At 43.3% G+C, this 25284-nt stretch overlaps 1 protein-coding gene across 1 annotated transcript in view; it reads left to right on the plus strand.

Annotated features, from left to right (window-relative positions):
• Positions 1 to 25284, plus strand: part of HEPHL1 (hephaestin like 1) — a 132982-nt gene that overhangs the window by 54528 nt on the left and 53170 nt on the right. Inside the window, exons 4-7 of the mRNA XM_073613013.1 lie at positions 1806 to 1982; positions 5078 to 5332; positions 21868 to 22033; positions 24807 to 24946. Coding sequence (XP_073469114.1) covers positions 1806 to 1982; positions 5078 to 5332; positions 21868 to 22033; positions 24807 to 24946 — 738 coding nt within the window. The remainder of the gene's footprint in view (positions 1 to 1805; positions 1983 to 5077; positions 5333 to 21867; positions 22034 to 24806; positions 24947 to 25284) is intronic.

The raw sequence follows: 25284 nt of genomic DNA on the forward strand, positions 1-25284 counted from the left end.
ATCTCCTAGCTCAGATTCTGTGAACCAAACTGGAGATTCAGGGGCTAAGCAATGGCGCGCATCAAGATGCAGTTGGCTTATACGCTGATGACCTGACCCTGTATTTGAAAGACCAGGAACCCTCTCTATAGCTGCCATTGAACATTATTGACCACTTTGGAGTGTTGCCTGGTTTGTCCATAAACTGGTCCAAATCTCAGATGTTACCATTTATTTATTACAAGTATTTATATAGCACCAACAATTTACGCAGCACTTTACATATATTGTAGATTTTGTTCAGTCCCTGCCCTCAAGGAGTTTACCATCTAAGGTCCATATCCTACATAAATTCACATACTGGGGCCAATTTATAGAGGGGCCAATTAACCTACATTAAATATTTTTTCACCTACTTGAGAATAGAGGTGTGCGCAACAGAATTTTTTTTTTTGTTTTAGGATTAATTTGTTGAGTTAATAATTTCGTTTCATTATATCTGTTATGTTAGAATAATTCGTTTTCGGAATTTGTTTTGTATATTCAGATTCGTATGGTATATTTGGATTTGTTTTGTATATTCGTTGTTCTGAATCAATTCATATTTTGGAAGCTATTTGAGAAGATATATATTTGTTTCAATGTTTTCAATAATTGTTGGCTATATTTGTTTCAATGTGTTATTTCGCTATTTCTGGAGATTATTTATGCACTCTGCTTGGGTTGGATGGAGGTGGAACCATCAAAATCGTCGAATCATAACATAATGAAGGAATGAAGTTAATTTTGGATTCATTCTTTATACTATGATTTGGAGATTCTGATGGATCCACCTCCATCCAACCCAAACACAATAAGTAGGAATCGTCATCTTATTTCACTTTTATACCTAACTGTATTTATCGCAATGTGTTTCAATTTCATATGTAGTGTTTTTTTTTATAATAATGAAAAATGTAATGTAATGCAACATAAAAACGGAATAAATCCGTATGAATTTCCGATCATTCATTACGTTATTTCGGATTCAAATGTAATGAATGAATTTCGTTGTTTTGTTATAATCTATTTAGGATTCATTGAAACTCATTACTATTGTGATACGGAGATTCGGATACCTCCAAATCTCCGAATAACGAAAATCTTGTACGCATTTCGATTCGTAGCAAATAGATTTGCACATGTCTACTTGGGACATGACTCCCTTCTACTTACAAGAACTAGTACTATTAAAAACCTGGGGCTCTGGGTATCTAAAGATACTGTACCTCTGATCTGGCACTGAAATTTAAGCCGTCGATAGCCACTATCAAAGCCAAAATACAGGTATGGTGGAGATTAGCTCTGTCAGTCATGGGTTGTGCTAATATAATTAAGACGTTTCTGTTAACCAAAATCCTGCAACGTAGTGTGGCATTCTCCACTACGTATACCCCCAACTATTTTCAGAAAAAGACTGGAACTTTCGTAATTCCATTGACATGTTAATGATTATATGAAATTTAATAACTGGATTTAGGTTCACTTTTTAGTATTTTGGGCTCTGGGTCACCAATAGACAAGTTCATCTACCAAGAGTGTTTATATGCAAAACCGCAGAGCTGACCATTCCACTGTTGATGCTTTTTTCCTATGAGTCTTACTTCTTTACAGAGATGCTTGTGATGTAAGCCTTGACTTGTGCAAGTTCCTCTTGACCTTTCAGTGACTGGACTATGTATAGAAAACAGAAGTTTGATGTCATTACCATAAGTGCCAGCCCATGCCTTCACTGTCTTCCAGAAACTCAATTTAATTCCGATTATTCCTGTTCTGATATCATCCAGGTACTCTGGACAATTCAATGAATCGGCTGGATGTGGATAAGGATTTTGTGCTGATGTTTACCGTTGTTGATGAAAATCTCAGCTGGTACCTGGAGGAGAACTTTCAGAAATATTGTTCAGAAGCAGACACGATAGATGTGGAGGATGAAGGCTTTCAGGAGAGCAACAAGATGCACGGTGAGCAATGAGGACTAATGCAGATTGGCTGTAGATTACATACAGAATTCATTAAAGGGCCACATTATGCAAAAGTGAATAACATTAACAACTACAGTGCCTTGAAAAAGTATTCATACCCCTTGAAATGTTCCACATTTTTTTCATGTTACAACCAAAAATGTAAATGTATTTTATGTAATAGACCAGCACTAAGTGACACATTATTGTGAAATGGAAGGAAAATGATAAATGGTATTCAAATTTGTTTTACAAATTAGAATGTGAAAAGTGTGGCGTGCATTTGTATTCAACCCCCTTTACTCTGATACCCCTAACTCAAATCTAGTGGAACCAATTGTCTTCAGAAGTCTAATTAATAGAGTCCACTTGTGTGTAATTTAATCTCAGTATAAATACAGCTGTTCTGTGAAGCCCTCAAAGGTTTGTTAGAGAACCTTGATGAACAAACAGCATCATGAAGGCCAAGAAACATACCAGACAGGTCAAGGATAAAGTTGTGGAGAAGTTTAAAGCGAGGTTAGGTTATAAAAAAATATGCCTTAATAAGCTTTGAACATCTCATGGAGCACTGTTTAATCCATCATCCTAAAATGGGAAGGGTATGGCACAGCTGCAAACCTACCAAGACATGGTCATCCACCTAAATTGACAAGCTGGGGCAAAGAGAGCATTAATCAGAGAAGCAGCCAAGAGGCCCATGGTAACTCTTGAGGAGCTGCAGAGATCCACAGATCAGGTGGAAGAATCTGTCCACAGGACAATTAGTCCTGCACTCCACAAATCTGGCCTTTATGGAATAGTGGCAAGAAAAAAGCCATAAGAAGCCCTGTTTGCAGCTTTCCGAGAAGCCATGTGGGGGACACAGAAGACATGTAGAAGAAGGTGCTCTGGTCAGATGACACCAAAATTTAACTTTTTGGCCTAAAATCAAAACGTTATGTGTGGCAGAAAACTAACACTACACATCATCCTGAACACACCATCCCCACCGTGAAACATGGTGGTGGCAGCATTATGTTGTGGGGATGCTTTTCTTCAGCAGGGACAGGGAAGCTGGCCAGAGTTGATGGGAAGATGGATGGAGCCAAATACAGGGCAATCTTAGAAGAAAACCTGTTAGTCTGCAAAAGACTTGAGACGGAGGTTCACCTTCCAGCAGGACAACAGACCCTAAATATACAGCCAGAGCTACAATGGAATGGTTTAAATCAAAGCATACTCATGTGTTAGAATGGCCCAGTCAAAGTCCAGACCTAAATCCAATTGAGAATCTGTAGCAAGACTTTGCTGTTTACTGACATTCTCCATCCAATCTGACAGAGCTTGAGCTATTTTGCAGAGAAGAATGGGCAAATATTCCACTCTCGCAAAGCTGGTAGAGACATACCCGAAAAGACTTGCAGCTGTAATTGCAGTGAAAGGTGGTCCTATAAAGTATTGACTTGGGGGGCTGAATACAAATGCACACCACACTTTTCACATATTTATTTGTAAAAAAATTTGAAAACATTTATCATTTTCCTTCCACTTCACAATTATGTGCCACTTTGTGTTGGTCTATCACATAAAATCCCAATATAATGCATTTACGTTTTTGGTTGCAACATTTAATGGGGTATGAATACTTTTTCAAGGCACTGTATGTACGTTAAAATAACCACAATGTTACAGAAACTGAAAAATCTGCTACTGGTATTTTTTGGCCAGGCACTTATCTGCTTAATTGCAGCCATGATGGTCATAATATGCTCTGTCCACCAGGAATCTCAGCCATTCCTGACTGTGCAGAAACAAAAATACGATGCAGATTCTGCAGCCTGTGCCCTGTTTTTTTTGGGATCATCGCAGTAAGAAATACCTGAGAGGCCACAGGGTGACGTGAAATGTTTTTCTTTTGGAAAGGGGCTAAATTTTTAATTTGGCCATACACTGAGCAAATTCAAGCCACAGATGGCCCTGTTGGCATCCTCCCGCTCGACATTCCTTCAATCTGACAATTGGAGGAGCCAGGATGAAAATTTGCAACCAAACATCTTGCATATGCAAGCACTGTTCAGGTATTTTGACAGCTGTCAGAATACGATAGCCAGCAGGGAGATCCCTCAATTAACATTGGGGCTGAATTAGAGAGATATTACAGTGTATGGCCAGTTTTACCTTACCTCTTGATGGACATGGCAAGAGGTGAGCTTTCATTTTAGGCAAAAAGAGGCAAACAATTAAAGTTGTCTTTTTGAGGCAGGAACCAGCATTACTTTCTAATAATTCCTGGGACATTTGAATATTTAAAGTAACCTGGCTTGAGATGTTTCTAAACTAACAGTGCTGAAGTGTAGGAACCATGTGGTGCCTTCAGATACCTTTGCCAGTCTTCAGTTCCATCTCTGCGACCCTGTGGAGGCCCTTGGATCCCAAGCCCAGGCTGTCCACAGGGCCTCTACTTCTATGTAAGTTAAGATCAAGTCTTCCCTCATTTTATTGTATTCATACAAATGGCCATACTGACATGTAGACCAATGGAAATCTGTATGTGACTACTTAGAACAGTTGTCCTGTTGCAAAACAACCAGAAATAAAGCCAGATTCCAACCATGACTATCCTTTTATAGCTTTGGATAGAGTATGAAAGAATCAGAATTTAAGTTTTTATGCTGGCTATATCCCTGTTGAACACCTTTGTGCTCTCATCTTGTTCTTACACTAGTTAAAGAGACAGAAAAAAGGGGGGGGGGATACCCCCAATGGAGATCAGATCACAATAAATCCTCAACAGAAGTTCTCACTCTTCCCCACACTATTCAAAATTAAAAAGGTCTTGGCTTGAGTAAGGCTTTAAATTGAGTAGATGAACTTTTTAAGAGCAACTGAGCCCAGCTTATATTACATTGCACTCAGCTATTTTGCTGAGAACATATTTTTTGGGTGCTGGGCTTCATGAACATGTTGGGAAGGAGGGAATCCAACTGTGCAGAACCCAGCCTGGAATGAGGCCTCCTAAACATCTGTCTACATAAGCCTTGTACTAGCTGAATGCCTTGTATTAAATAAAATTATGTACACTGATTGATCTCATTAATGTATTTTATTTTCAGCAATTAATGGATATTTGTATGGAAACCTCCCGGCTATGAACATGTGTGTGGGTGACTCGGTGTCCTGGCATTTGTTTAGTATCGGTAATGAAGTAGATATCCACTCAGCCTACTTTCATGGGCACACGGTTAAAAACCTAGGCCACAGAACGGATGTCATTAATCTGTTTCCTGCCACATTCGTGACAGCGGAGATGACCCCATCTAATGCTGGATCATGGATGTTAACCTGCCAAGTCAATGACCACTTTGAAGGTAAGTAAGAAGCTCAGATCTAGACATTGCTGGTGTTATAAGTAATATAGGCAGAAAGTAGGGGCAGACATACCACTTGTGAAGACTGCATGGGGACACAAAAGGACAGTGGTGGCCCATCAGTCGTGGCCCAGTTTGTCAAGGAGGACCAGAACTCCATTTTTTAATTACTGATCACCTGGGCCCTTATATATAGAGGTGGCAGAACTTAATGTGGATATATAAGGGCTGTGGAACTGGGCTATCTCTGTGAGTAGTGGTAACATCACAAGAAGAGATGACATTAATGCAGGAAGTGCAAACCAAAGTAAGTAAGGTAAAGCGTATCTAAACCCAAAAAACAAAATGTGATATATTGCAGCTTAACAGACCTTAGATGTGGTGGCAGCATTGGTGTTCTTTAACCACTTCAGTCCCAGAAGGATTTGCCTCCAATGACCAGGCCATTTTTTTGCGATACGGCACTGCGCTACTTTAGCTGACAATTGCCCAGTTGATCAATAAAATTGATGTCCTTTTTTTCCCACAAATAGAGCTTTCTTTTGGTGGTATTTGTTCACCAAAAAAGACCGACAATTTTGAAAAAAAAAACAATATTTTTTTATTTTCAGCCATGAAACGCCCAGTAAAAATATTTAAAATTCGAATTTCTTCATCAATTTAGGCCAATTTGTATTCTGCTACATATTTTTGGTGAAAAAAATCCCAAAAAGCGTTTATTGATTGGTTTGCGCAAAAGTTATAGCGTCTACAAAATAGGGGATCGATTTATGACATTTTTATTTTGTTTTTAATTTTGAATTAGTAATGGCGGTGATCAGTGATTTTTCATGGGACTGTGACATTGCGGTGGACAGATCGAACACCTAACTTACATTTTTGACATTTTTTGGGGAACCAGTGACAATATTGCAGAGATCAGTGCTAAAAATATGCACTGACATTGTACTAATGACACTGACAGGGAAGGGGGCAATCAAGGGGTTAACTGTGTTCCCTCAGTGTGTTTTTAACTGTGTGGGGGGATGGGCTGCCTGGGACAACACACAGATCCGTCTTTGCATAGCAGAAAAACAGGATCTGTGTGATCCCCTGACAGAATGGAGATTTGCCTTGTTTACTATGGCAGAATCCCCGTTCTGTCACTGCGGGGAACGATCCCAGGTGGCTGGCGGCTATGGAATCCACTGGACCTGCTGATTGGCTCCCCTGCTGGCCAATTGGTGTGCTCACAGATCGCTGTGTACAGCTACGGCAATTTGTGCAGCCAAGCCAACCTGCCGCAGTATAACTGCGGCGGCTGGTCGGCAAGTGGCTAAAGAGGAACTGCAGTCTGCTCACACAATTTGTAATAAAAACATCTTTGCCATTCTGAAGCTTCCATCCAACCACTTTGCATATTATTTTATATATACTGTGATTCTGTACTTGCCAAATATGCTGCAGAAGTCTTCCTCCACTGAGTCTGGCTGCAACCATTTTAACTGTGGGCAGCTGAAGCTGCTGCCTGTTCACTTCCTGGATTTACACAGACACACAGAGGCACACCTCCAGCTCTCATTGGCCCTCCTATGACTCATCCCCTTCTCTTCCTGGCAAACTCTCATGAGAGTGAGAGAGAGAGCTGTGCGTGATGTCATAAGCCTAGGCTAATGACCAGACAAGAAACAGGAAGTGGGCTGTATAAGGTATTTACTGGCATTAAAAAAAAATGTTTTACTATCCAAAGTTAAAACAGCAAGGGCAGAAGATTTAATAGATGGAAAGTTTATGGTGGAAAGGAAAAATTACTGAATTTCTGCTTTAAGGCTTTTTCCCTTTATTTTTTAAGGCTTTTTCCCTTTATTTTCACATGACAATCCTGTAAGGGTGGGCTAACTCAGTATTAAAACCTACGGACTAAGACTGGCGCCCCAATACTTTTTGTAATATAGGGTATATTATTTATAATAAATATATATATAATTTATTTTTATTTTTTTTAAATGAGCTCCCAGGAGGTTTATGCCATTAAGTGCTAGTAAGTATGCACTGCATATTAACACATCATGACAGACTTATCTGTCAAAGGAAGCCCTCCAGCGCTAAGTTGGCAGCGCTCCTGCTGGTTCTGGGGGATTCTATCTTCTCCCAGTTTTCCCTCCAGGTTCGCTCTGTTTCAGCCGCTTGAATGGCCACAATTACTTCACTCCCACGCTTGTGAACAGGAGCCAATACATCTTGGCACAGAGTGGTGCCATAAATGTACTCTGAGCTGTGCATGCGTGGTTCAGTGTACATTACCGCTGACAGGCAGGGAGAAGCATTTATGACAGAAGCAACCAATACCGCCTGTTAGCAGTTTAAGGCCTCATGCACACCGGACGTTATAAAAACGCCAGTAGCGTTAGGTGTTGGCTGTAGAAAGCTGTAGCTGTAGAATGAGTTTTGCAGCGTTTTTGCACTGGCATTTTTCAGCATTTTATAACTTTTTTTTTTGCTAGCTTTTTTAAACAAATCTATTCTCCCACAAAAACGTATGGCACAAACGCTGATGAACGCAGAATAGCCGCATTTTTCTTTTCCTTTTTTTTTTGCCTTTTTCAGCGTTTTTACACTTTTAGCAGAGTGCACACTGGCGTAAAAAAATGTGGCTTCTACAGGAGTTTTGTGTTCTGCCTGTAGAAGCAACTCAGTGTTATCCTATGTGTCCATGCACATTAGTTTGTTTACAGGCATATTTTGAGATCAATGTTTAGAGGCAGAAAAAAAACCTTATTCGCGTTTCTGATTGGAGCTCACTAGAAGAAAAAACAGAAAACTCTCCTAAACTTGTCTAAACTTTGTACAAAAAATGCTCTATATGAGCGTTTTTTACTCCAAAGAGAATAGACGTGTTTTTTTTAAGCCCAGTGTGCATAAAGCCTAATGCCGCGTACACACAATCGGATTTTCTGATGGGAAATGTTGGATGTGAGCTTGTTGGCGGTAAGTCCGACCGTGTGTACGCTCCATCAGACATTTGTTTCGGACTTTCCGCCAACAAATCTTGGCTAGCATGTTCTCAAATTTTCCACCAACAAATGTTTGTTGTCGGATTTTCCAATCGTGTGTACACAAGTCCAAAGTACAAACATGCAGGCTCGGAAGCAGAAGCGGTCGGTCTTGTAAAACTAGCGTTTATAATAGAGAATTAAAATTCCTGACGTGGCAAATTATGAAATCTCCAAATGCAGCGCACAATTCTCTTCTTCTTTAATGGGATAATAATGAAGCTGCTTTGCTGGTGATACTGATGGAGTTATTGCAAATTAATTTTCAAAGCCTTTTTTTTCTAGTGATATCGAGAATAATATTATTATGGTTTTTTTAAATTTTTTTTGGGCAAGTTACCACAACACCATTATCCCGTAATTTTTAAGATCAAAGATACAACTATGTTGGCGTCCCTTGTCAATTTTACATTGTATTTTAGAAAATGTAACTGCCTACTACCAAACTGTCATTTGAAGTAAAACACATAGCCAAGTATTATTCTCCACGATTTTTTTATTGTGCATTTAAAAAAAATAAAATTAGACATACTATCTGCCAATAGAACTTAACCAAAAATTGCATTCTATGCACCCAAAAATATAGAAAGTATACCAAATCAAATCATTATTATTCAACCAAAAAAATAATGTCAAAGCAATAACTCCAAGGCCAATAATAAATAACACGTTATCTCCTCCGATTCCGCAACATGGCTGGTTCACGAATGGCCGTTCAGAAACAAACTGAAAAGCACGAACTGAAAAGCGATAAATGAAAAAGCGAAAAGAAAAGCGCGAATCAACACTCACCAAACTTCTACTAACACGAAATTAGCAGAAGGAGCCCAAAGGGTGGCACTAAAGGGCTGAAAAACCACGTAGTACGTCACTACGTTCGTGATTGTTGGCCAACATTTGTGTGACTGTGTGTATGCAAGACAAGTTTGAGCCAACACCCTTCAGACAAAAGTCCACGGTTTTGTTGTCAAAGTCCGATCGTGTGTACGGGGCTTTAGAGCATTTTTGCAGCTGAAAAACTCCTCTGAAAACCCACATGTTCTGAGTTTTTTTTTTTCCAGCCAGAAAACGCCCCTGCCAAAAAACACTGATAACAGCCTATATGTGCATGGACACATAGGGGTTTATTTACTAAAGCTGAAGAGTGCAAAATCAGGCTCACTTTCGCAGAGAAACCAATCAGTTTACAGGTTTTATTGCCAAAGCCTAATTGAACAAGCTGAGGTTAAAAGCTTATTGGCTACCATGCACAGCTGCACCAGATTCTGAGTGCTCCAGTTTTAGTAAATCTACCCCATAGGCTAACATGCTGGGGAGTTTACTGGCTGTAGAAAAAAAAAAACGCCTGAAGCCAAAAAACGGCAGCTGTAAAAACGTCCAGTTTGCACGAAGCCTAAAAAAAAAAGAGTTTATATGCACTTTAACCTTTCGTTATGAATGAAAAGCTTCTTCCTAATGATTATCTAATGACACAGATAGGATAAGCAGTTTTAGTGCTCTGGCCTCCAGCTAGATTCTGTGCAGCAATAAAAAGTAGTAATACCCATTGACCAGAGAGATATGGATGGAATGCACTTTCGTTTATCGCCCGAATAATTCCTCGCAGATGAAATCCAATTGTGGAATTCCATTTTGTAGTAAAGTACTACGTATAATAATTAAACCTTCCTTCTTACGCGTTCTGGACATTGCATAGTGCAAGCTATTAAAATCATATACATAAAATTGCCTGGCTGCCAACAGGAGAGCAGTACCAGGAGGTACTAATGGGGTCTATGGGGGTCCCATATTTTAACCTCTTTATAGCTGGGGGTATTCATGTCTTTTGGACTACAGTGATTCTAGTCAAAGCATTTCAACTGACTTTTAAAGGAAAGCTCTGGGAAAATAGGAATTACAGTGGAAGTGTTAATTACACATACCTCCATACAGCTCTTAAGAGAAATGTTTCTCCTACAACTAAAATCTATGGAACTATGGAACTATCTTTTTTCAGCAATTAATTAATAAAATAGTGGGGACAGAAAGGAAGGATTGAGCTAAGAGTACTGCTACGCTCATGATAGTTTTTAGAGAGCTGTATCCTGTATCTCAGAAAGGCTAGCACAGAGGTAAGTGTAAAGGCCCATACACGCGATCTGACTTTTTGACAACAAACATGTAAATTAGCTGTTTTAAGGCAACATCCGACCGTGTGTACGTTCCATCGGACAAACGTTTTCGGTTTTCATCGGACAAATGTTGGCTGTGCAAACAGACAAACCTTCCTGCAACAAAAGTCCGACGTCGGCTAGTCCGATCGTGTGTACACAAATCCATCGGACTTTGCAAAATCTTTGCAAAAGATCAGACAACAATTAAGAAGTTGACCAAAGGGTGGCGGTAAAGAGCTGAAAAACCACGTGATTTGGTGAAAGTTGGCTGAAAAAGTCCTGCCGTGTGTATGCATACCAAGTTCGCAGCCAACGCCCTTTGAACAGAAATCCACGGAAAAGTTTGTTTGAAGTCCGATCGTGTGTATGAGGCTTAATTAACACTTTACACTTACCTATAGCTAAAAGATACTTAAAATGTACCTGTACAGAATTCTAATAAACTAAGATGTGGCTAGGCTATGCACATTAATATTAACATATTCTTAAAGCTGAACTCTGGGCATAAAAGCTTTCATTCAAATATTTTCCTTAATAGCCATAAAGAATATAATGCCACTTTGTTTGCACCAAATACTTTTGCAAATCAAGTTATTACCTTGTTAAAGTAGCAGTAGCATTATCACTCTGCTGTACGTAGCCTGTGCAGAGATTAGAGCTGTGGGAGCAGCCCAACAGGCCCCATCCACTATAGGCTGCCTGCAGAAAAATGCAGGAGAGGCGGAGACAAGACCAGTCACCCTGCACAAGGAGAGAGAGTAGCAGTGAGCGGTCTTTATTACAGGAAGCTCCTTCACAGAGGGAAAGTGTCACGCTGGATTACTGCACAGATCTGGAAGAAATACACAAAGTACACCAAGATTCAAATATGAATACGCATAGTTCTTGTATTTAGACAACATTGGTTTATCCCAGAGTTCAGTTTTAAAGTCCACGTTTTAGTCCATTGCAGGGTTCCTGTTCATACATGATCCTGCTATTGTTTGGGGAAGAGGTGGGGGAGAGAAAGAGAGAGAGAGAGGGGGGACACTCCACCCTTTCTTCTTTAGGCTGCACCTCTTCCTATTAGAGCTCTACCTCTTCAGAGGTGGGGGGGGGAGAGAAAGGGGTGTGAGAGAGAGGGGGAGAGGGTGGTGAGGGAGGGGGGGAGAGAGAGGGGATAAAAGAGGGGGTGGAAAAGGGTGGGGGAGAGGGAACGGGGGGGGGGTGGAGAGGGGGTGAGAGAGAGATAGGGGGAAAGAGGTGGAGGGGGATTAGAGAGAGAGAGATGAGGGGGGGAGAGGTGGGAAGAGAGAGAGAGAAAGACAGAGGGGGAAAGGGTGGGGGGGAGAGAGAGAGAGGGTTAAGAGAAAAAGGAGGGAGGGGGAAAGAGGTGGGAGAGAGTGAATGGTTTGAGAGAGAAAGGGGCGTGAGGGGGAGAGAGAGAGAGGGGGGGTTAATAGAGAGAGAGGTGGGATGGGGCAAGAGGTGAGGAGAGAGAGAGGGTTAAGAGAGAGAAGGGAGGGGGAAAGAGGTGGGGGAGAGTGAAAGGGTTGAGAGAGAGAGAGAGGGTGGTGAGAAGAGGGTGGTGAGAAGGGCTCACCTATCCCCCCCCCATACTACACCAGGAGGTTCTCCCCCCCCCCCCCCCCAAAAAAAAAACTACACAGAACTCTCACCTTCTGCCAAGTGAGCTACATCCGTGACCAGAGGCTGCAGACACCGCCACCTTCTGCTGCCGCTTTGCTCCCCTGTCACCGAACTGTCAGTCTGCACCCCCGTAGCGAAGCCACTGCTTGTAGTGTCCCTTCTTGCTGGGGGCGGCGTTGCCCCTTGAAAAATGTTGCCCAAGGCAAACGCCTTGTTTGCCTCGCAGTAGATATGCCCCTGGCTCCCCCTGCTTCCTGTGTACCAGCTGGGTATACATTAGAGACTGAAGACTGGAAATCTGCCAAGTCAGCGCTGGGAAGGGAGTACAGAGAGAGCTGAGCTGCTGAAAACTAAAGTGAATAAATTTCTACTGCAATTTTTTAAGCTGCTTTCCAGGCTCCCAAGAAAATCATTGCAAGAACGCCTGTTTGCAGGTGCTGAATGTGAATTAATTAATAACTTGTAAACACATTGCTGAATCCCTGGACTTGCCATTCGGAGACTTTCTACTATACCTAATTGCAAATTTCTCAACTTGTGTGCAGTACATTAAATAAGCCAGGGCCAAATACCTTTCTAGCCCCTCTCCTAACACATCTACATAGAGATACAGCTGTTATGTAATACGGCATTCCTGGAACCAAGACGTAATGGTATCCAGATGTATACTATGACATTCTAAGAATGATATCTAATGTACGTTTAGCCCAGGTTCACACTGCTGCAGGATTGAGATTTGATTCCCGCATGTCAGTCCGACTTCGGGGGCGATTTCAGAGACATCTCTGCGGGTTTCTGCACAGATATCTATTGAAATCGCACCCGAAGTTGCCAGAAGTAGTATAGAAACTACTTTTGGGAATGGGTGCGGCGTCGCAATAGCCGCCGATATGGCATGCGATTGTACATGTCAAATCGCATGGCAATTTGCATCAGTGTGAACCTAGGCTTAGGCTAAACATCTAAAACAGTTGTGATAGTTACATTCTGCCAATTACATAGCCTAACAATGCATTTGCTATGTAGGTCTACTGACCTGCAATACTATGAGCGTTTTTGTGCCACTCAAAATATGGCTGCTGGTCTCTGGCCATAGATTGGTTAGGGATACTTGCATTCCAGGCATGGTCAAATTAAAACAGGAAAGCAGGAGCAGACAAAGCAATAGCAAGGGAACAGGCTTCATTTAATAAGTACACGAAAACACAGACATATACGAAACTTTACATTTTGGATGTAACGTACCCTTTATTGCACTATAACATGTTGCATTAACATGTGCATATAATATAGTATTATTAGTATAGTATAGTATATAATTATGTAATTATATAATATAGTGACTTTTAATATTAGGAAATTCCAGCATACCTTATACTTTTGTGGATAGGCATTGATTTTATTTTGTAAAGCACTGCGCAAACTGTTGGCGCTATATAAATCCTGTATAATAATAATGCATGCATATATAGTCATTGTTTTTACTTTCCCATTCAATAGGGTGGACATTATACTTTTTAGGCCTCTTGCACACTGCAGCTTGAAAAAGCTCAGTACAGCTTTTTTTTTTTACTTAGCTAAAAATACAGCTCATTAAGGCCCCTTTCACACTGGGGCGGTTTGCAGGCCCTATTATGCTAACAATAGCGCCTGCAAACCGACCCGAAACAGCCGCTGCTGTGTCTCCAGTGGGAAAGCCCCGAGGGCTTTCCCACTGGAGCGGTGCGCTGGCAAGACAGAAAAAAAAAGTCCAGCTAGCAGCATCTTCAGAGCGGTGTATACATCGCTCCTTCCCCGCTCCTGCCCATTGCAATTTAATGGTACAGCGCGGCTATACCGCCGGCAAAGTGCCTCTGCAGAGCAGCTTTGTGGTGGTTTTGAACCCTTTCTCAGCCGCTAGCGGGGGTAAAACTGCCCCGCTAGCGGCCGAATACCGACGGTAAAGCGCCGCTTACAATAGCAGCGCTTTACCGCCGATGCTGCCCCCCGCCCCAGTGTGAAAGGGGCCTAATTGTAATGTGCCTATGCACACAGGTGTGTAAACAAGCACTGTGCATTCTTCAGTAAAAAAAATAGAAAAATCAGCTTTTTAGGTCAGTAATTTACGCCTTATGCGCGCAAATGTCTATTTGCATATTGTATAGAACACGGGAATACCTTTTCACACATTTGCACAAAAAATGTGCATGGAAATTGCACGAATGCATATACGTGAAAATGAGCATGAATACGCGCAATAAAACATCTAAAAAAGGTAGATGCTCAAACCCCTTCTAATCCCACTGGCCACAGTCTGCCCCCCTTAACTTTGAAGGACAGTCAGCTGGCCTCATTGTTTAGAAAGTTTGGAGACCCCTGATCTAGGCAAAAGAGAGCAGGAATTATATAAAAAAACAAAAAACTAATCTACCTTTCCCAGAAAGGTTAGGCAAGGGGGGTTAGTTGGCTTGCATTAAAAGTATTCCTTTTGGCAGAGGTTGACTTTGAGAGTCAAGTTCATTTAAGATAAACATAGGGGCTGCCATTGCTGCCATCACTTTCTGAGAACGTTAGTTACCTGGCTTTCATCCTGATGCCTTGGCTTCAAAACTAAAGGTATTTAAGCAAAGGGATCAGTATAACAGCCATGCACCTAGTATTATCAGGAGCAGAGCTAAGTGTAACACCCTCTAGTGTAGAGTGCTAGGTTGTACATAGGTTTTTTTTTCTGTAGTGTAGGTAAATTGTTTGGCTAGGCTGGCAGGCAAGCCTCTATTGAGTCTGGGTCAGGGTGAGTGATCCAGGGAAGCTGGATGATTTATCGGTCAGCACCTCTGGTACCTTCCCCTACTTGCTGGAACCTTTGAGAAGTTTTGATAAGAATGGGAAGGAGGTTCAGAGGAGCTGCCTGGAGTATTAAGGGGGGCCCCAGCCAATCCCCAGCAAATGGGCTGGCAGGGGGTAGGCCCCCCTCTTAAATACTCATAGACCAGCAGGGGCAGTGTGGCGTTTGGGTGGAAGCTGGAGAAGAAGTGCTGAGGAGGCTGTCAGAGGCCCTTGAGGGTAGCCCCCTAGTCTGGGGGGGGGGTGACCTCTGGCAAGAGTGAGAACAGCAGGAGCCAGCTAGCACATCCGAGAGATCTCTAGGGAGAAGACAGTCACGTGGCTGGTGAGTGAGACAGTCTGGAAGGACTGTGGGAAGTAACCAGGAGGGATAGTGAAAGCGGCAGCTGCCGCTAGGTGGGCTGGCAGTGCCTGAAGAGGTGGTGCTGGGATCAGTAGCCACAAGAATGTAGCTGGACACTGAATGTTTCTTTCTCGAACATCACGGGACACAGAGCCACAGTAATTGCTGATGGGTTATATAGGTATCACTGGTGATTGGACACTGGCACACCCTATCAGGAAGTTCAACCCCCTATATAATCCCTCCCCCTTGCAGGGATACCTCAGTTTTTACGCCAGTGTCTTAGGTGATGGACGTGTAAAGATGTCCTGTGCTGAGCTCCAAAGGGAATATCCTAAGATCCTATACTGGGGCAAGCCAGGCGAACCGGATCCATTCAAAGTGTCTTTTCATGGCCGAATTGAATGGTACCCGGGCCTCGTGTCCGAAGAAACGAGGTTTTACCCGTAATGCTTCTCTTTTTAGAGAGCTGGACCCCGCAGATCAGAAAATGGCTTTAAACTTCCTAATTTCTGGCGAGGTGCTTTACGGTCCCAGAACTGTTGGATCCCCCTACTGATGGGGGCCCCAGTCTCTGACGGTTTTTTTCAAACGGAGCCCACTGTGAGAGGTGAAGATTGGGTCTGTGTAAACAGCACCCTGCGGCTGGATAAGGTAAGAGGAGATTCCACAGAATTTTTGAGTTCTAGTGGCTTTTCTCCTTTAAGGTAAATGCATGCTATGCCTATTGTGACCACCGGGGGCTGCCAAGAGCACAAACCTACACATGCTGAATGTCTGTCTCAGGTGTTGTAATCGCTGTGTATGTCCCAGCGTATCAAGCAGGCTGCAAGCAGGTAAGGTGGATGGGGGGATTTCTCATGTTTGAATGTTCCCCCCCAGGCTAGAGAGGGGCCACAGGGGTCTAGAAAGTGGTTATACCACCCGGGCTCTGTGGCCTAATGGCCACCATCTCTGAAGATAGCCGTTCAGGCAAATCTTGTTACCAGTCTCCCTCCTTCCCCCCCCCCCCATCCCCAGCCTTTTCTCCAGAGCATGACAGGAGAGTCGGCAGTGTGGGAAGCGCTCGTTTTTTTCAAAACTCGAGGGGGGGGGGCGTTAGAGGAGGGGGCGGGATGTCAGCACAGAGTGTTTAGACTCCCACTCAGGCCAGCTGCAGGCTATTAGAGGCACTCTGTACAGGTGCACTCAGCCTTCTGAGAGACACAGAGCTGACGGTCGCATGTAAGGTGGGACACAGGCATTCTCCTAGGCAGCATTTACTGAAGTAACACCAGACTGAGCATTGGGTAGCAAGGCTTTTAGCCAGACTACATCGCTCAGCGGACAGTGTTCATTTGTATACCTCACACCTTGTTGCTTTGCACTATGGGTAGAAGAGGTTCAAGCACCCCAGGAACCAGAGACACTAGGGGATCTCGTTCAGGTTCTGAGGACCCCCTGTCGGCAGCATCCTTCCCCCCTAAAGATGGGCCAGGGACGGCTAGCCAGGGAGAGCCATTGGGGTCAGGGGCTACACCTGCTTCTGGCACTTCAGCCCCTGTATATATTACACAAGAGGTTTTTTCCTCAACCATTAGTGGTCTAGAGGAAAGATTAATGGCCGTGATTACGTCTTCACTCAGTGGAAGAAAACGCACTAGGCTTTCCTCTGTTCCCCAAGACCCTCAGACAGAGGAGCTCTGGGATAAAGGAGATGAATCCCTTTCAGAGGATCGGGATGGGATGGATGATTCCTCTTCGGAGGATTCAGGTGGAGAGGGACCCTCTGCGACTTCCCAAGAGGAGAAAGTCTTAGTGCAGATCCTCACCGGATTGGTCCGCTCCACATTTAAGTTGCCCATACCTGAAACTGCTAAAGAATCCTCTTCTGCTTTGGGGTCACTGAAACCTTTCCAAGCAGCACATGCTTTTCCTGTTCATACTTTACTTGAAAAGCTTATTTATTCTGAGTGGGATCACCCAGACAAACGTTTTTTTCCGCCGAGAAAGTTTTCAACACTTTATCCGATGGAAGAAAAGTTTATTAAAATGTGGGGAATTCCGGCTATTGATGCCGCCATTTCCTCAATAAATAATAGCCTGACTTGTCCTGTAGACAATGCTCAGATGCTCAGGGATCCTGTAGATAAAAGGATGGAATCCCTATTGAAGGATGTTTTCTCCTTAGCAGGATCAGTGGCCCAACCTGCAATAGCAGCGATTGGAGTCTGTCAATACTTAAGAGACCATGTTAAGCAGGTCATCAAAGTATTACCTGAACAGCAGGCCCAGGGGTTTGCTAACCTTCCAGCGGCCTTATGCTTTGTGGTTGACGCCATTAGAGATTCTATCATGCAAACCTCCCGTCTTTCACTGGGGTTGGTGCATATACGTAGAATCCTATGGTTGAAAAATTGGTCAGCCGAAGCACCATGTAAGAAGCTACTGGCTGGGTTTCCATTTCGTGGTGCAAGGTTGTTTGGAGAGGACTTGGATAACTATATCAAGAGAATCTCTTGTGGGAAAAGCACTCTCTTACCTGTCAAGAAGAAGAGTAAGCGTCCCTCTTTCAAATGGACTCTTTCCCCAGCGCCGGGGGCTTCAGCCTCCAGGCAGTCTCGACGGCCGCCTCCATCGGGGTCCAGAGACAAGAGTCAACCCCAGGGACAAAAGAAGTCCTGGGGAAAGAAGCCTACTAGGCAAAACACTAAGACCTCTGCATGAGGGGGCGCCCCCGCTCACTCGAGTGGGGGGAAGACTGCGACAATTCTCAGAGCTCTGGCAGGAGGACTTCCAGGACAGATGGGTAGTCTCCACGGTAACCTTAGGGTACAAGCTGGAGTTTCAGGAATTCCCTTCTCCTCGGTTCCTCAGATCAAATGTTCCCAGAGACCCAGAGAAGAAGCAGTCGCTCCTTCTAGCGTTAGAGCGACTTTTGTCGCAGGAGGTCATTATGATAGTTCCCGCAAAGGACCAGGGATTGGGCTTCTATTCCAACCTTTTTACGGTCCAAAAGCCAAATGGGGATGTCAGGCCCATTTTGGACTTAAGGGATCTGAACCGATTCCTAAGGATTCAATCCTTCCGCATGGAATCAATTCGAACAGTAGTTCCCACCCTGCAGGGAGGAGAATTTCTGGCATCAATAGACATCAGAGATGCATATCTGCATGTGCCCATTTTTCCTGCTCATCAGAAGTTTCTGCGCTTCGAGGTAGGAGGGCGCCATTTCCAGTTTATGGCTCTGCCCTTTGGGATAGCCACTGCACCTCGAGTGTTCACAAAGATCTTGGCTCCTCCTCTGGCCAGATTAAGGGCTCAGGGTATAGCTGTCATAGCATACCTAGACGACCTGCTCTTGATAGACCGGTCGGTAGCCTCTTTGAATGGAAACTTGAGGACCACGGTCAGGTATCTAGAACACCTGGGTTGGATCCTCAACTTAGAAAAGTCTTTCCTAAAACCAGTAAGAAGACTGGAATATTTAGGTCTGATTATACATACAAGCCAGGAGAAAATATTTCTACCCCAGGCAAAGATCACTGCTTTGAGAGAGCTGATTCTGACAGTAAGGACCAAGAAGGGTCCCTCAGTCCGCCTTTGTATGAGGCTACTAGGGAAGATGGTGTCTTCATTCGAAGCAGTTCCCTATGCTCAGTTTCACTCAAGAATGCTGCAACACAGTATTCTGTCGACCTGGAACAAGAAGGTTCAGGCATTAGACTTTCCGATGCACCTGTCGCATGCGGTGCGTCAGAGCCTCAATTGGTGGCTCATACCCGAAAACCTGCAGAAGGGGAAATCCTTTCTACCGGTTACCTGGACGGTGGTAACAACAGATGCCAGTCTGTCAGGTTGGGGAGCAGTTCTGGAACAGGCTGCGGTCCAAGGGGTATGGTCCAAGACAGAGAGGACCTTACCCATCAACATTCTGGAGATCCGGACGATACATCTAGCTCTAAAAGCCTGGACTATCAGGCTACAGGGTTGTCCGGTCAGGATCCAGTCCGACAATGCCACAGCAGTGGCTTATGTCAATCATCAGGGAGGCACCCGGAGCCGAGCTGCTCAAAAAGAGGTGAACCAGATCTTAGTCTGGGCAGAGATGCATGTGCCATGCATATCGGCAGTTTTCATCCCGGGAATAGAGAATTGGCAGGCGGACTATCTAAGTCGCCAGCAGTTACTTCCAGGGGAATGGTCTCTGCATCCCGACGTCTTTTGGGCCATATGCCAAAGATGGGGGGTTCCAGATGTAGATCTCTTTGCATCCCGATTCAACAAAAAGATAGACAGATTTGTGGCAAGGACAAAAGATCCTCTTGCATGCGGGACGGATGCGTTGGTGATTCCGTGGCATCGGTTCTCACTGATTTACGCATTCCCGCCTATTCTGCTACTACCACGACTCCTTCGCAGGATCAGGCAGGAAAGGAAGTCGGTACTTCTGGTGGCCCCCGCTTGGCCCAGAAGGACTTGGTATGCAGAAATAGTAAGGATGACGGTGGGTTCCCCGTGGACCCTACCGGTACGCCCAGACCTGTTATCTCAAGGTCCAGTGTTCCATCCTGCCTTACAAACGATAAATTTGACGGTTTGGCTATTGAGACCCACGTTCTGAAGAGTCGTGGGCTCTCAGGTCCTGTCATATCTACCTTGATTAATGCAAGGAAGCCAGCTTCCAGGATGATTTATCATAGAGTCTGGAAAGCTTATATAACCTGGTGTGAATCCAGAGGTTGGCATCCCAGGAAATATGTCATAGGTAGAATCCTTGATTTTCTACAGATGGGATTAGAGATGAAGCTGGCCTTGAGTACCATCAAGGGCCAGGTCTCTGCTTTATCAGTATTATTTCAGCGGCCACTTGCTTCGCATTCTTTGGTCCGAAACTTTATGCAGGGGGTGATGCGTCTTAATCCTCCGGTTAAAGCGCCCCTAAACCCCTGGGACTTGAATTTGGTCCTGGCTGTGTTACAGAAACGGCCTTTTGAACCAATAAGTCAGATTCCTTTGGTCTTGTTGACAAGGAAATTAATTTTTCTGGTGGCCATCTCTTCTGCTAGAAGAGTATCAGAATTAGCAGCCCTTTCCTGTAAGGAGCCTTATTTGATTATACACAAGGATAGAGTGGTACTACGCCCTCATCCTAGTTTTTTACCGAAGGTGGTTTCTGATTTTCATTTAAACCAAGACATTGTTCTACCTTCCTTTTTTCCAGATCCCTGTTCTCCGGAAGAGAGATCTCTACATTCGTTGGATGTAGTAAGAGCAGTTAAGGCCTATCTAGGGGCAACTACTCAGATCCGCAAGACGGATGTTTTGTTTGTGCTGCCAGAGGGTCCCAATAGAGGACAGGCAGCGTCAAAAGCTACCATTTCTAAATGGATTCGACAGTTGATCATTCAAGCTTACGGTTTGAAACAGAAGATTCCTCCGTTTCAGATCAGGGCACATTCCACAAGGGCTATTGGTGCTTCTTGGGCAGTGCATCACCGGGCCTCTATGGCTCAAATCTGCAAGGCCGCAACCTGGTCTTCAGTTCATACATTCACCAGATTCTATCAGGTGGATGTGAGAAGGCATGAGGATATCGCCTTTGGGCGTAGTGTGCTGCAGGCAGCAGTACAGGGTCCTCAGGTCTGATTGCACCCTACTTGGTCGTGGTTCCCCCCCCTCAGGTAGCATTGCTCTGGGACATCCCATCAGTAATTACTGTGGCTCTGTGTCCCGTGATGTTGGAGAAAGAAAATAGGATTTTTTAAAACAGCTTACCTGTAAAATCCTTTTCTTTCGAAGGACATCACGGGACACAGAGGTCCCACCCCTCTTCTAATACACTATATTGCTTGGCTACAAAACTGAGGTATCCCTGCAAGGGGGAGGGATTATATAGGGGGTTGAACTTCCTGATAGGGTGTGCCAGTGTCCAATCACCAGTGATACCTATATAACCCATCAGTAATTACTGTGGCTCTGTGTCCCGTGATGTCCTTCGAAAGAAAAGGATTTTACAGGTAAGCTGTTTTAAAAAATCCTATTTTTCTACACACCAAAGGAACCTGCGGTCCCTGCCTGCTTTTGCTTAATCTGGCTGAGTGCTTTGCCAGATTTACTAAACAGTAAAATCAGCTGGGTCTGAGTTGTTTCTGCAAGCAAGTGATGTGCTGGAGGAAGAGGAGTATATACAGAGAGTGTATATAGTTAGAGTGTCCCTGAAGAAACCTTTGTTCCAGTGAAGTGGGCATCCTGTAATACCCCTATCCCCATCCAAGTATATTAACCCCCAAATAAAAAAACAAAACAATGTTTCTAGACTGTTTCCTGTCTCAAGCGAACCTGGCTGTACAGGGCGGGGAATCCCTATTCACCAGCGGCTCCTACGGGGGATGCGCTACATAACAATAGCAGCCTCTGTTTTTCTCAATCATGCAATTTTGTTACACCAACAATAGACTGCGATAATGTGAACCTGTGTACGTTGGGCTCCTTCAGAGAGGCCATAGAGGCTTAATAGGGTTTTTTTTATTTTTATCTATGCTCTAATATTTTTTTTCTTTTTTCTATTCCTAGCCGGCATGTTGGGCTTATATAAAGTTGGAAATTGTGGAGCGACTCCTGTGCCTCTGCCACTGGGACCTGTGCGGAGATATTTTATTGCTGCAGAGAAAGTGCTCTGGGACTACGCACCAAAGAACTACGACATGTTCGCTAACAGGCCTTTAGATGACCCAGAGAGGTAATTTCATGAAATAGTTGTCATGTCATTAGACTTTGTTCAATTTAATTTGTGAAATTTTATGTTGCACCTGGAATTATATATGAAAATCATTTCTATACAGTACATGCCTTCAGTGTAGTAAAAACATTCTAAAAAAATTGTAGTGAGCAAAACATTCGAAGAAGAAAGCTGCAAAAACAAGGTACTTCTTTTAATGGTGTGGCTGTGATTTCTGTTTGCTGTTTTTTACCAGAGATAGCTAGTGTGCCAGAGATGTTTTTATTAAATATTCTCAGTATATACACAGCTCAGGGTTATTAGCACGTGTCTGAAGACACGTAGCTGGACACTGGTCCCTTGATAACAGCTCTGAAAAAATTTTAAAATATGGAAATGTAGTGGTGTCATTGTCAGGGGTCAGGCTCAGAGACCAGAAGCTGGAGAAGTACACAAGCAGGTCACCCTGGCAAATGACACAGGCTCACCCAAGGTGTGGGGTCCAAGCACTAACTGGTATTCAACAGAGCTCCTGATGGTGGAGATGGGTTTTGCTGCATGTTAGTACCAGGTTGTGGTCCTCAGAATCGCCCCACCAGGAAGGGAGCAAGCTGGGGTCCAGTAGCAGATAAGCAGGTTGGGATCAAGCAGAAGTGCAGTCAGTAAACAAGACAAAGGTTGGTAACAAGTGGTTGCAGGTTTGGATCAAGTTGAAGCGTAGTGAGGAACAAGCTAAAGGTTGGTAATGAGTGGTAGTGGATATATATATATATATACTTAAACTCATAAATATATGTCTGTATTATGCATTTGTCTAGTACCTCAAAATGTCTGACCAAGTAGGTCCAACAGAAATAACTATTCACGAAAAGTTGCCAATGTCTATTACCTCATAAAGGGCAAGAATATAGGGGATTCAAGAAACTGCACCCATGGGGTCCAAACCTTCCTGTACTTATAATTCACTTCTACCACCCATTCCCGTATTGTTGGTATTACTGCCAATTTCCAATATCTAGGTATCTACCTGCCATCAGTAAAAATCGAAATATTTCCCTTTTAATAGATGTAATAGATCCTGGGATCAGGGATAGAGCCAGATCTTGCCAGTAATCAAGTGACTTTGGCAAAATATGGCAGACCAGTATGGTTTTATTGCCGGGTGTAGATGTGTACCACTAGGCCCACCACATCCCCGACATTGGTCTGGTATGGCCGGATTGATTTTATTTAATAGGGCCGGACAACTATACCATCTGGTTAAAATGTTATAATTTCTCTCTTGCGTATAGGAGGCTAAAGTTGATTTAAATGAAAGATAGAAAACTTTATCCCAGTCCCAGATATAAAAAGGGCGGCGAGGGAATGCATGAGCTAGGAGAATTCCATAAATTTTAGAAAGGGCATGTGTACATTTTTGGTCAGATAGACCAGTGTTTCTCAACTTCAGTCCTCAAGGCGCCCCAACAGGTCATGTTTTCAGGATTTCCCTCAGATGAAACGGCTGTGGTAATTACTGAGGCAGTGAAACTGATCAAATCTCCTGTGCAAAATAATGAATAGCCTAAAAACATGACCCGTTGGGGCGCCTTGAGGACTGGAGTTGAGAAACACTGAGATAGACGCAGCTCCACAAACTCATGTCCCTACAAAGCCACTACTTGCTCAATCCTTCATAAATATGGTGTAGTTGGAAGTATTGAAGCCAATCTCCTCTTCCAACGCAAGAAAAATAGTTAAACTCGCTCAGGGGTTTCAGGCCCTTCAAAGCCACGCAATCCACCGCTACTGATGCATTTCACCCTTACAGGCTTTACTGTAGAGATTATCTCTATGATTATGCCTGTAAGGATGAAGTTGTCAGGGAGTGGACTTACTACAAGAATTGCATGGCTGAATAAACCATTGGAACTTGGTGATGCTATAAGTGTGCAGTTTTCTTTTCTTGGCAAAGTATTTATAGGGCACTGGCAACTTACTTCCTATCAGTCCCTGCTTACGATCTAAGATGCCTATTTTACATTCATATATACTGTACAAATATCAGGGCTAATTTAAGATAGGAGCCAATTAACCTACCGGCATATCTTTGGAGTGTGGGTGGTAAACCCATGCAAACTTCATGCAGTATCCTGGCCAAGATTTAAACCGAGGACCCCAGCGCTGCAAGAAAGAAGTGCTAACCACTAAGCCATTGTGCTTCTCCTTTTAAAGGCCCTGGATATTTACCATATATACCAATTAAATTAATTAGACCCAGCATTTTTAGTAATTTACTCAAAGTTGGTCAGATACATCCTCTCCCCTCGTCTGCAGTACAATTCTGCAGAACAATCTGTGGTACTGATGGGTGTGGTTGTTACTCAGCTTTGCCAGGCCAGGACACTGGATTGGGAGAGCAGGAATCTGTATTTACTGCTGCTGCAAGTCATTTTATTGATTGTAAAAAGCATAGTACAAAACTGCTGCTCCCAATATATCAGAAGATCTACATTGAAAAGGTTCTACCTAGATCTCCTCAAGTCCACCCTAAATCTATCCTTTTATGATGTCACTTTTCTAGGCTTTCGACCCCTCCTATGAGGAAAGGTGATGAGTTTCTAAGCAGGGTAATAAGTGACAGTACAAGAATGCATCATAAGGAAGAATGCTAAGCAAAATACTTTAATTGTAGTTGGGGAAATGGAAACAATGCTAACCATATATATGTAGGTGATACATTCAACATATTTAGTTCTGCTTTAAATATGCAATTTTCATGTGTTCAATTTTTTTTTGTTCCTTTTTCTTTTAGTGATTCTGCTATCTACTTTACAAAGAGCTCCGAACGGATTGGGGGGACTTACTGGAAAGTCCAATATACTGAGTATACAGATGAATCATTTAGTGTTAAAAAGACACTCACAGAAGATGAAGCACATCTTGGAATACTAGGTATCCAATGGCTTTCCAATGAATGTTTCACCTATGTTTATTTATCATTGGTGGAGCCAACACCAAGTGACCTTTACCCAATTAAAGATCGCAAGCTCTTTGCTGTAAGGTTGGGTTTCCTAAAACGATATTAAACCCAAAAACAAAAATGTATTATATGGCAACTTACCAATTCTTAGATGGCTGTATGAGTTTTCTTTTTTATTAAATCTTTTCTCACTTATTTTCGCCTGGCGATTCTACCAGTATTTCCGTTATTTTTCAACATCCTTTAACAAACCAAGGGGTACTTACAATGATCCATTTTTATTTGTTTATGTAAAATCGTTATCCCAAAA

This window comes from Aquarana catesbeiana, linkage group LG02, assembly GCF_042186555.1.
Source record: "Aquarana catesbeiana isolate 2022-GZ linkage group LG02, ASM4218655v1, whole genome shotgun sequence".
In the NCBI taxonomy this organism is placed as follows: Eukaryota; Metazoa; Chordata; class Amphibia; order Anura; family Ranidae; genus Aquarana; species Aquarana catesbeiana.